Below are 12,797 nucleotides of genomic sequence, written 5' to 3'. Positions count from 1 at the left end.
TTTTCATATCAATTTTCGACATAATTTTTCCCAACTTTAAAATTTCAAATAACAACCTTGGTTCCCCGTCATTGTCAGTGTTCCCTGTTTCAGTTACATTATTGAGTAAAAATTACACAAAACCAAATATTACTATCATCTTGAATATTATACATGATAAGTCCAGAAGAGGTTAAAGGCCTACTTCACCGGTTTGAATATGAAGGTGTATTGAATTCTGAGATCCTATGTAGTATAAATGTGCAAAAAAAATTGAAATTGGTTCATCCTAGCCTGAGAAAAGGCAGAAAGAGTGTTTTTTTTAACCCTATATTAATCTTACTGTGACATCACAGTAAGATAAATATAGGGTTAAAAAAAAACCTTACTTTGTAAATATTACTGTGATTTCTCCTACTGTGACATCACAGTAATATTTACAAAGTAATTTTTTTTTTAACCCTATATTTATCTTACTGTGATGTCACAGTAAGATTAATATAGGGTTAAAAAAAAACTCTTTCTGCCTTTTCTCAGGCTAGGATGAACCAATTTAAAAAAAAATTGCACATTTATACTACATAGGATCTCAGAATTCAATACACCTTCATATTCAAACCGGTGAAGTAGGCCTTTAACATAGGTGCATTTTAAGTTAGTTTTTTTTTATTGTGTACTGTGCGCTTTACAAAGGCAATATGCCTTTTGATGATTGATTTTAAAGGTGCACTATGTAGTTTCAGAGGAGGGGTATTTGTTTACGTTTGCAGAGCCTGTAGTTAGTTTGCAAAACATAATTACTCTACATATAATTCTTAGTATTGAATAATTCTATCATCCTAAATTATTTTGAGGAACCTGGAACCAAACGTAAGTCTAGAATGTGTCTGTAAACCAAACTGTGGGCCCTGCTGCAACCACAACAGTGAAACAGTAACTTTTTCAGGAAGCTTTCTAACTTCAAACAGTTTTCCAGGGACCACATTTTTCCTGTGAGGAAAGTTTGTTTATTCAGTTATGAGAATATACTTTAGAAAATGTTTCACTTCTCTGACACACCCAAAGTTACATAGTGCACCTTTAAAGATTATTTTTACAGGTCAATTTATAGTGAACGGACATTTTGAGAAGGTAGCATTTAACCCGGGACAATTTCTTTCGATTTTTTTCTGAACAATCTGGTATCGAAAGCTTATGTGACCGGGTAGGGTCCCACACTTTTCCACACACTTCTCAATGGTCTTTCTCTTATAGTATGTTATTTTTTTCAGTGCTGTGTGTCCTTGTGTGTTTTCAGTGAGTAGTAAGTTAGCTGTTTAGCGTCGCAGCCTGCTCCTTCTCGGCCTTCTCTTTGGCCTTCTCCTTCCCGATCAGTTTCTCCTCTTTCTGCAGCATCACCATGATGTCGGCAACCTGATTGGTCGAGATGTCGATGTCCTCTTTGTCGATTAGTTCAACCACCTGCAAATAAAACAATTAATAAAAGACAAAAGGGAATTTATTGTGCCCTAAAAACCTTTCTTCGTAATAGGATTTTTGGTTAAAGGCCTACTTCACCGGTTGGAAAAGAAAGAGAAATGTAGGGTTAGACAGTGAGACCATAAAACACTCTTTCTGCCTTTTCTCAGGCTAGGATGATCCGATTTCAATTTTTTTTGCACATTTATACTTCATAGGATCTCCGAGTTCAATACACCTTCATATTCCAACCGGTGAAGTAGGCCTTTAAATGTCCTAGTGGTTAGAGCGTCCCCCCCCCCCCCTTAGAGGCTCGGACCTCCCAGCAGACCCGGGTTTGAGTCCGGCCCGGGTCTGTTCTCGGCAGAATGTCTTCACATTCTTGCACCGTTTAAACTCTGTCTCTCCAGAGTCTCATAAAGTAAAAAATTATATTTAAAAAAAATAATAAATAAGCCATCAATTAAGAATTAACTGCAGTCCTCGCGCCACTGCTTGGATTTTGATGCGCTTAAATTTGGACGAATAAAAATCTGACTGTGTTTTCACAGTTTTCTGCAGAACCAATGGTCCTAACAACTTCACACTCAGCACTCCAATCCTGTGGATCTTGAACACGCCCACCAATAACGTATGGAGAGAAACTCAAAGGGAGGAAAAACATCAAAAGTTAATATTTATAATCATCGGCCGACCCGCTCTACCACCTGAGCCACAGTCGCCCCCTTCATAGGGACTTCTGTGTGAGCGCTTATATTTCGATAACCTACTTTGATGACGTCGTCTATGTCGACCTTGCCGTCCTTGTTGTCGTCGAGCGCCTCGGCGATGCTCTGCAGCTTGTGTTCCGGAATGTTCTGGATCTGACGCATGACGGAGATGAGCTCGTCGATGGAGATGAGGTTCTCCCTGTAGGTGTAGAACAGACTGCATACAGCCACCGGTTAAAACGTTGGACAGCTCGTAAAATTGCGGTGGAGACATTTAACAAGATGGCGGCATGCTGGATTTTATATATATATATTTTTTTTTATCCCAGATCACACCAATCAAAAAAATTATTTCAATTTCAATTTCAATTTTTTTTTTTTTTTTTTTCACACAGCAAAAGTTAATTCATGCTGCAAATGCAACTACAATTAATAGTTTTTTTTTAAAGTGATTTGTGTGTTTAAAAGCTGATATATGTACAGTAGAGTTTAAAGCAGCTCTGTTTTGGGCAACTTTAAACGTGCATTGTTAAAATTGTAAAGAAAAATGACCAATTTTTCTATTCTACATACGAATGTTATCTACGTTGCCTAATGTAGAATTTTTTAATTAAAAAAATTAAATACAACTAATCTACAGTTAGGACTATTCTAGAGTTAGATATGTGTATTCAATTGGATTTAAATAATTGAGGAAAATAAACTATTTATCAAATTGAATACACAGCAACCAGTGTAGGCAGCATGTTTTAGATGTAAGGGGCAGGAATGGTTTGGAAGCTGGTGGGCGGTCCACAATCACGATGCAATGTATGTTAGCATTTGGGTAAAAGCAAGCAAATGGCGGTTTACCACAGTTGAGCTTACCTTTCGAACGCACAATGTTTAGTAAAGAATAATCTGTAAAAATTTGAATGAAATATGAGTTGAATTTGGTCTTAAAAAAAAATTGTAAACTTATAACTTTAAAAGCTTGATAGCTAACAGTATAAATATATGCTGTTGTTTTGTTTTTTTTGGGGGGGAGGGACAATTTTATTTAATAATCTGTAAACATTTAAATTCATTATGAGTTAAATTTGGTCTTAAAATAGTAAAATAATAACGTTCTTATCTTGACAACTAATGGTATTTTTTTTTTTTTTTTGGAGAGGGAAGCCATTTTTTCCTTGTTTTATCTCCACCACCATTTTACACATATGAATGAATGATGATGAAGATGACAGTTATGATGATGGAAGGAAAGGATGATAGTGAGAGAAAAGTATAATAAAGAACAAATGGCTGCTCAAGAAAGATCTAAAAATAACTTAATAAATATAAGGCCATACAGTGCTGCTTGAAAGTATGTGAACCCCTTGAGCATTTTAGAATTTTATTCAGTTTAACCGTTAATCGTTCATTTTTATATACTGGTATTGATAAAAATGTATTAATAATGGTTAAAATAAATACAATTCCAAAAGACTCAAGGGGGTTAGCATACTTCCAAGCAGCACTTTAAGTCATGAAAGTTAAAAAGAAAATGATACAAAGTCAGCAACTACTGAATTATGAGACTCTTGTTCGTTTGACAGGAGAGGTTTTTTAGTTTGTGCTTATCAAATCAAATAGTGTCTGTATCATTCACTTTCAAACGCTTCTTGTCCTTGACGTCGCGGCCTGTGAAATGGAGCAAAGCCATGAGACACTGGTAAGCTTTTTTTATTATGTAAATAGTTTAAAATTTTTGGGGAATTCTGATTTATTTATTTTTTATTTTCGAGACTGAGATGATTAGATAACACAAATAATTGTTGTAGGGCTTTCCTTGTCAACGCGGAATTTCTAAATTGATTTTAATCTCCCTGTTACATACAGAGATTCGACTATTCGCAATAATATTTTGCACTCAGAAAAGTGAGTTGGATCTGGATATTTAGCTTTCTGTCAACACAAATGGTGGAAAACTAAAATTGTAGATCTCTGAAAACTGATTTTTTTTTTGGAAAAACCCCTATAGGGTGGATCGCTGTAAACTCTATTCACTCCAATTCTATTTTGCCTTTATCGCTGTTTAGCGTCTTTGAATGATGTCCAAAAAAAGCGCTATATATAAATCCTATCAATTATTATTATTAATACTGCATGCGCCATCAACCCATAATAGTGGGTCGCCTGTTTGTTTTAGTCTGTAAAATACTGTTAGCCTTAATTGTCTAGCTTTGAGTGGCCTTGTGTTTGAATTGTGCTATATAAATAAACTTGCCTTGCCTTTACAAAAACATTACATCGCCGAGCGGAGGACACTTATAAACGCATTATTTCTTCCTGTTTGAGTAACGTTTGCTAAAAACTACAGTGCCCAGCTGTTTGAGGAAATAACTGAGCATTATTTCTGTCTTTACCAAGGGAGTTGTAGTCCATTTAAAAAATACAGAACACTGCCTGCTCTTGCCCTTACTATTCTAAAAAAACACTAGTAACACATTGTGGGGAGCTCTGGTGGCGTAGTGGATAGAGCGCGTACCATATCGGCTCCGGCCTTCGTTGCAGTGGTCGCGGGTTCAAATCCGACCCGTGGACCTTTACTGCAGGTCATCCCCCCCCTTTCTCTCTCTCTCTCTCTCTCTCTCTGTCTCCCCATTACAACTCTGTACTATCTAATAAAGCTTGAAAATGCCCCAAAAAATATATTTAAAAAAATAAGGTACGTTAACCTTTTCAAATGGAAGCATATGCCATTACTTGAGCTAGAACAATCTGATTATGGTCGCCCAAAAAATAATCGTAAAAAAAAAAAAAAAAAAGAGAAAGAAAAAAAAATCAGCCCTTACCCGATAGGTGGAGTGGATCCACTGTCCAGCTGTCCGTCCAGAATGACTTTGTCTTTCTCCAGTTCTCCGATGATTTTCCCGATTCTCCCGATCATTCTGTTGACTCTCTTCGACAGACGCTGGCTCGCCTTCGACTCCGTGATCCCCTTCTCCTGCCCCGTCTTGGAAAACTCCTTCTTTATCTCTTCCAGATCCTGTTATACACACACACAGAATAAAAAAAATGCACAAAAATCGGTAGAATTTGACACAACCTAGCCTATAAAAAGCACATTTCAAACTCTTAAAGCTATAGTGCGAAACTTCTGTCGCCCCCCCCCTCCCCCCCCATGAGGAAATCTGAGTAATTACAACAACACTGTCGTCGGTGCATCTACATGAGGTAAAGCCTTCAGTGATAACGCATGGATTTGATACCTTCTGCTGTACGTCCAGGTTTTTTCTTAGTAGTAGAATCAACAACTGAAACATTTCTTAGGCTCTTCTTGGGGATTTTTCTGAGCTCCTGCACCAGTGTCAGGGGGGCAACAACAGTTTGTAAACGCTGCCATACTATCAAATGAGAGTTTTGTGGAGCTGATTGGCTTAAATCAACTTTGTGTGTCGACTCATTTCGCGATGGCTTGAATGTAACCGGACATTCATTCATATGAAAAAAGTTACGCACACTATAGCTTTAAAACCTTGAACACCAATCAATATTTTATCGGTGATATTCAAACAATGGAGAGACTCACATGCAGATTAAAAACTAAGGAAGACTCATTCTTCGTTCTAAAGGCTGGGATAAATGGTTGCTTTACATGTCAAAAAAATGAAGAAATGTAAAATAGTGTTTATATGTAACGTGGATTGCCCCCCCCCCCTCCCAACAGGCAATGTTCCCCTTTAATTTCCCCACTTTATATCTTTCTCTCTAACTTTCTCTCTCTTTGACCATACTCTACATAAAACCAATAAAATAAAGTTTAGGGGCGCTCCGGTGGCATGGTGGATGGAGCGCGTGCCATGTTGGCTCCGGCCTTCGTTGCAGTGGTCGCGGGTTCGAGTCCGACCCGTGGACCTTTACTGCAGGTCATCCCCCCTCTCTCTCTCTCTCTCTCTCTCTCTGTCTCCCCATTTCAACTCTGTACTATCAAATAAAAAAAGCTTGAAAATGCCAAAAAAAAAATTTTTTTAAAGAAACAATCAATATTAACTCTAGTCTAAGACGGGCACCTCGTTGTATTCCTGCACGTCGTCCTTTAGCTCCTCCAGCTCTTCCTTCTCCAGAGTGAGAAGTCTCTTCTGCTCCTTCAGCTTGGAACACGCGTCACTTATCATGTCTATCTCTTCCTTCGTGATCTCCTCACCCTGGAAAACACAAGCGTACAGGTCAAGAAATGTTGCTTTTCAATGTCTAAAAATGACCAGTTTAAGTCACGTTTTTTCCTTTACTCTACAGTTACTATAATCCCGTTCACTTAAAGGTGCAGTGTGTAATATGACATCATCAATAAAGTTCTACAAAGTTCTAGAATGCAACACTCCCTGGGTAACCCCAACCCTTTTGAATAATAACAGAAGCTACAGTGGCCTTCAAGGACAAGAACTATTCTAAATTTTAAACAGTGCACCTGATGACATTCCAACCATGATACTTCCAAAGTGGCGGCACTAGGCCTTGGTCCAAAATATGCAGAAATATGGACATATATGAGACCCTTTCAAAGGGAAAAAAAAATTAAATGTACTTGTGGATATTATAATTACTTTCTACAAAATCTGCAAGGAAATAAAACCCAAAATTCTACACACTGCAGGTTTAACAAGTGTTACATGTGCATTTCTTATACAGTAAACCCAAATAAGAGACCAATCCAAACACATAAAATGGGTTAAAGGTGGAGTCAGTGATTCTGGAGAACGCTTGTTGTCAAAATCACTTTTTGTCAATCAGTGAATATCACATCACGATTTGCTACATGTCCGTACTGTGTGTGTGCGCTGCAAAAAAAAAACTGGCATTAATACACAGCCTAGGCTCTGTAAACAGGCACGTTACTAAGCTATGGTGGGCCCCCTTTTCTGGTGCCTAGGCTCTGTAAATGGGTATGTGAACAAAAGGAGGGCCCACCATTAGCTAGTGACCTGCCTATTTATAAAGCCTAGGCTGTATATTAACACCAGATTTATTTACAGTGCACACAGAATGCGGACAGGTAGCAGGTTGTGAGGAAATATTCACTGACGTTGACAACAAGCGTTCTCCAGAATCACTGAGTCCACCTTTAACCCCAAAACACATTCCCAGGTGATGAGGAGAAATCTGTGGAGCTAGTAAACAGACGGTTAGGTTGGGAAGGAAAAGGGTTGTTACACTGTCCACGGGATCCACAAGGGAAAGAGAAGGGAGAAGTCCATATAGAGGAGGGACACAACAGAATTTGCAAATAATTTCTAGCATTTATTAACATTTTCAATCATAGGCATTGACATCTTAGTCCACACTTTTTCTTCTGTTTTAATGGTCAAAAATCTGATTCTAGATTCTAACAAAATAAAAGCCTATAATTTAGGTTTGGGTGGTCAAAAAATATTTGATTCTAGTCCCAAAAAGAAGGAAAATGTTTTTAATTACAGTCCTTGTCTGGGATTTGTCTATGCAGTCTTTGCAATAATTAACCTACGGTAGTCTGTTTTTCATCCAAATTAAGCACACACAGAGCTAAATATGAGTAATTGTGGTTTTGCCCATTAAACCTTACATTTAGGGGTTATGTGAACCTTCGCCTGTCTGAAATACTTAAATGAAAATGCCAGAATTATTTGCAAGTTCTGTTCTACCGCTCATGTGGGTCTGAAACTCAGAGAAAGGCCAGATATTGTGCGTGCAGGGAGAAACGTGTGTGTGTGTGTGTGTGTGTGTGTGCGTGTCAGTCAGTGTGTGTTTGTGTACGTGTGTGTGTGTGTGTGTGTCAGTCAGTGTGTGTGTGTGTGTCAGTGTGTGTGTGTGTGTCTGTGAGTGAGTGAGTGTGTGTGTGTGTGTGTGTGTGCGTCTGTGTGCGTCTGTGTGTGTGCGTGTACGTGTGTGTGTGTGTGGGTGTGTGTGTGTGTGGGTGTACGTGTGTGTGTGTGTGAGTGAGAGAGAGGGTCATTTGGGAGGAGAATCATCATGAAACCAAACCTGGTAGCGAAGGTATGTCTGCCACTGTTCAAACTGTGGCGCAGCAAGACGCAGATCAAATGATACAATGGAAAAAGTGGCAAAAAGTGAGTGAGACATACATTACAGTCTGGTAAAAAAAAATCAGAAAATGATTTATAGCATACATATTGTTTGGTGCTGATTGAGGGTTAGCGGTACCATTGGGTAAAGAGCTTCAATATAAAAATCTTAAAAACATACTAGTGAATATCATGTACATGGTATATAAATTAGTTTAAAAGGGAAAACAATTTCAACATAGTACATATTGCTCAAAACACAGGTTCATAAATTAGAACTATTACCTTGGCTCCTTCTAGGATCGGTGCTGTGTCCCGCAGTATCTCGTTAGCTTTAGCTTTAGCTTTAGCCGGTTCTTCAAGCTCCTCAACATCCTGTGGGAAAAAACAGTGATCATGCATTTCATATCGGCCAAGTTCATACTGTCAGTCAAAACAGTTATATAATACAGGTCCGGAAAAAATGAAGAAACCACTCCAAATGTTCAGTGTCTCTTGTTTTACTCTTTAGAGGCATATGTCTGAGTAGAATGAACATTTTGGTTTTATAATATAAACTACTGACAACATTTCTACCAAATTCACAATAAAAATATTGTCATTTAGAGCATTTTCAATGAGTAACAGAGAGATAAAGATATAAGAAAAAATCCAGACTGGTCTCTTAATTTTTCCGGGGTTGTACCTTAATATAAAAAATCGGGTTCCGTTTATGTGTTGGTGCCTCTTATCAAAACATTTTGAAAGCCACATGCATGTACAAGAAACTCAAAATATTTTCTTAAAAGGTGCTACAAGGAACTTTTTTAATATTTCTGAAACAGTCTAATTTTTCCTCTGATGATCATGAATGACCTGTAACATCAAATGAGACCATCAGTGCAAAGAATGCTCACCCAGGAACAACAGCTGACGTAGTAAAAACACTACCGCCTTTGTCCAAAGGGACCGCTAGAATTAACACAAAGTGAAAGTTCCTCGTAGCACCTTCAAAACTAAAAAATAAGCATCAAAGCAGTTACCCTGGCAGCCTTCTCCTTTACACACACAGACACACACACACACACACAAACACACAGCTACACACACACACACACACACACACACACACACACACACACACACACACACACTAAGTCATTACCCTGGCAGCCTTCTCTTTACACACACAGACACACACACACACACATACACACACACACACACACACACACACACACACACACACAGCTACACACACACACACACACACACACACACACACAGTCATTACCCTGGCAGCCTTCTCCTTTGCGTCTGCGAGCCGCTCCATCTGTCGGTCTTTGTTGTCCTGACGAATGGCCGCCTCCTCCTGCAGCATCGTCTCAATCTTCGTCTTGTTGTCGACTTTGGAAAGTTCCATCTCAGCCACCTTCAGCTGGGCTTCTTTGGTCTGACAGGAGAGAGGGGAGCAGGGAGTTAAGAAACAAAACATTGGCTATTAGGAAAACAACCACAAACTAAACTTTAAAGCTGAGTGAGCTTAGCAGCCTTGAAATACAGCTTACAGTAACTTTTTTTTCTTTTTTTTAAGATATTATTTGGGCATTTTTTATGCTTTTATTGATAGTGTAGAGACAGAGTTGAAATGGGGCAGAGAGGGGAGTGACATGCAGAGAACGACCGCGGGCTGGAATCGAACCCAGGTCCGCTGCTGGCCGAGGCCCATGGGGGGGGGGGGGACGCCCTACCAACTGAGCTAAGGGCGCCCCCGGCTTACAGTAACTTTTATAGCTTTCCATCTTTTAAATAAACAAAATTTGAAAGTTTTTTGTAAAATCTCATTTCAGAATGGCAGTCGAGTAGGGATTATGGAATTCCAAGTTCAACGAAGCGCATTGATTCGCATTGCATTTGCCTTGGTTGACGTGACGCACAGTTGTGAGCACACATGGCAAGCCGGTGACAGCAGCAGAGATTAGAGAGTCAATCTGTTGCATGAGACGCTTGCTGTCTAGACAGGGGGTTATTCAAATCAACACAACATGTTGTTGGGCTGCCAGTTGACAGACATTTGAGCTGGTGTTACACATGTGAAAGGATTTTTAAATAAACCGACAATATTAGGAAATAAAACCTTGAGTGCCCTTGTTAACCAATCGAGTTCATTACAAACGAGGACTAATCAAGGAATCGCTAGTCACTCACACCCATACTTACAACTGAGGCAATAGTAAAGTCACACACTAAATCTATGGTCCGTTAAACCTGCAGTGTGTAGAATTTTGGGTTTTATTTCCTAGCAGATTTTGTAGAAAGTAATTATAATATCCATAAGTACATTTAATTTAGTGCATAATAGCTGACATTTTTAATTTTTTTTTTCCCCTTAGAAAGGGTCTCATATATGTCCATATTTCTGCATATTTTGGACCAAGGCCTAGTGCCGCCATCTTGAAAGTGTCATAGTTGGAATGTCATCAGGTGCATTGTTTAAAATTTAGAATTGTTCTTGTCCTTGAAGGCCACTGTAGCTTCTGTTATTATTCTAAAGGGTTGGAGTTACCCAGGGAGCGTTGCATTCTAGAACTTTGTAGAACTTACTTGATGATGTCATATTACACACTGCACCTTTAACATTTTAATATAAAGATATAATTAAGATATCTATTAATCCTTTGCCCTGTGAACGTACCACCATCTCGGGCAGGGTCTTGAGCGTGGTCTTGAGCTGGTCTGCGGGGGACAGAGTGTCTGGGAGGAACATGGCCCGGGACAGCAGCAGCAGGGAGGTGGGTATCTGCTGGTTCAGATGAAGCTCCAGCCACTACAACATAACACAGCAGAGGGTTAAAAATGCATTTTCTGGAACAATATCTATCATAAAACAGACAATTAACAACTTATGAACAAATCCTTCTGTTCTAACCTTCAGAATAGTGCTGAGAATAGCACTATGGAGTAAAGAGTATGGAAAGTTTAGTTGATGTAAGTGCTTTAGAAGTTGAGGTTTTTATTATATAGTATTAGGAAAGAAAGCTAATGTTGAGATAATGGTTGATAAAGATGGTTGTATATGAGAAATATACAGATGCAAACAGACAAGGTTAAACATGCAGTGTGTAGAATTTTGGGTTTTATTTCCTAGCAGATTTTGTAGAAAGTAATTATAATATCCATAAGTACATTTAATTTAGTGCATAATAGCTGGTTAGGGTTAGGGTTTGGGGGTTAGAGGGTTAGAGGGTTAGAGGGTTAGAGGGTTAGAGGGTTAGAGTTAGTGTTAGGGTTAGTCCTGTTACCTGGCTGAGGGTTAGGGGTTAGAGGGTTAGGGGGTTAGGGATTAGGGTTTGGGTTAGTCCTGTCACCTGGCTGAGGGTTAGGGTTAGTGGTTAGTCTTAGTGATACGGTTAGGGTTTGGGTTAGGGTTAGAGTTAGAGTTTAGGGGTTAGAGTGTGGGTTAGGGGTTAGTGTTAGGGTTTGGGTTAGTCCTGTTACCTGGCTGAGCTGCTCCCTGAGTCGTTCCTCTGTGACTCCCAGAGACCTCATCCCTCTGACGCGACATGCGGCCTGAACCTCCGTCACATTCAGACTCGCCACGCCCTCCTCTGATATCAGCTGCAACAGACAGACAGACAGACAGACAGACAGACAGACAGACAGACAGACAGACAGACAGAGTGAACAATAGCACAGTCAGGTTGGGTCAAGGAAATGTAAAGAAAATGTAAATAGAAAGCTATAGTGCGTAACTTTTTCATAGAAATGAATTTCGGTTACATTCAAGCCATCGCCAAATGAGTTGACACAAAGTTGATTAAGCCTCATCAGCCCCACAAAACTCGCTCTGTATTTCTCAGTTTGGCTGCGTTTACAAACTGGTTTCGCCCCTAGACACTGGTCAAGAAGAGCCCAAGAAATGTTTCAGTTGTTGATTCTACTGCTAAAAACCTAGCAGCAGAAAACCTGAACGTACAGCAGAAGGTATAAAATCCATGCGCGATCAACGAAGGCTTTACCTCATGTAGATACACCGACAGTGTTTTTATAATTACTCAGAATTCCTGATGGTGGCGACAGAAGTTACTCACTATAGCTTTAAATTACAAGTAAGGTTGAGGAAATACAACATGAACATTTTAACACATATATATCCCCACCTTGTCGTCAGCGCGTATGGCCCGGAGCTTCATGATGAGCTGGAAGCGCAGGAAGTTGTTAGTCCCGATGGACTGCAGCTCCAGCAGTCTGCAGAGCGCCACCAGCTGCGGCCGCGTCAGGTTGTCCAGCGTCAGCTCGTCCTCAAACAGCTTCGAGAACTTCATGATCTGCTCGTTGCTGGGACGCTCGCCGGAGTCACGGATCTATAATGGAGATAAAAAGGTACAGTATGTAATAGGAGTATTTTTAATGGTCTTCCTGGTGCATTTCCCCAGAACATCCACTAAATATAAAAACACGGAAGGCTGTTAAGGTTGTCTGTGCTATTGTGGCGCTTTGGGGCTGAGAAAATCTGCTAGAAAGTCATGTCCATTTACCATTTACCATGGCGGAGCACCCCGCCCCATGTAGATATAAAAAAAGGCTAATTCTAAGGTTATAAAAAACAAAAACTTTTACGATTATACACTGATTAAATCATACTGAT

At 39.5% G+C, this 12,797-nt stretch overlaps 1 protein-coding gene across 3 annotated transcripts in view; it reads right to left on the bottom strand.

Annotated features, from left to right (window-relative positions):
* Positions 1-492: 492 nt before the first annotated feature.
* The window catches only part of letm1 (leucine zipper-EF-hand containing transmembrane protein 1), a 37,246-nt gene continuing 24,941 nt past the window's right edge, over positions 493-12,797 (bottom strand). The window contains exons 6-15 of one of the 3 annotated variants that reach the window (XM_080041942.1): positions 12,310-12,513; positions 11,648-11,767; positions 10,845-10,976; positions 9,444-9,602; positions 8,456-8,545; positions 8,130-8,162; positions 6,182-6,316; positions 4,964-5,157; positions 2,208-2,364; positions 493-1,440 (exon numbers count right to left, since the gene is read on the bottom strand). In XM_080041942.1, coding sequence (XP_079898068.1) covers positions 1,288-1,440; positions 2,208-2,364; positions 4,964-5,157; positions 6,182-6,316; positions 8,130-8,162; positions 8,456-8,545; positions 9,444-9,602; positions 10,845-10,976; positions 11,648-11,767; positions 12,310-12,513 — 1,377 coding nt within the window. In that variant the 3' untranslated portion in view covers positions 493-1,287. The remainder of the gene's footprint in view (positions 1,441-2,207; positions 2,365-4,963; positions 5,158-6,181; positions 6,317-8,129; positions 8,163-8,455; positions 8,546-9,443; positions 9,603-10,844; positions 10,977-11,647; positions 11,768-12,309; positions 12,514-12,797) is intronic. The other 2 variants (XM_080041943.1, XM_080041944.1) reach the window with 2 other exon arrangements.

The sequence above is a fragment of the Ammodytes marinus genome (genome assembly GCF_949987685.1).
Source record: "Ammodytes marinus genome assembly, chromosome: 15".
NCBI lineage: Eukaryota > Metazoa > Chordata > Actinopteri > Uranoscopiformes > Ammodytidae > Ammodytes > Ammodytes marinus.
This window is presented reverse-complemented; position numbering and strand designations above follow the sequence as displayed.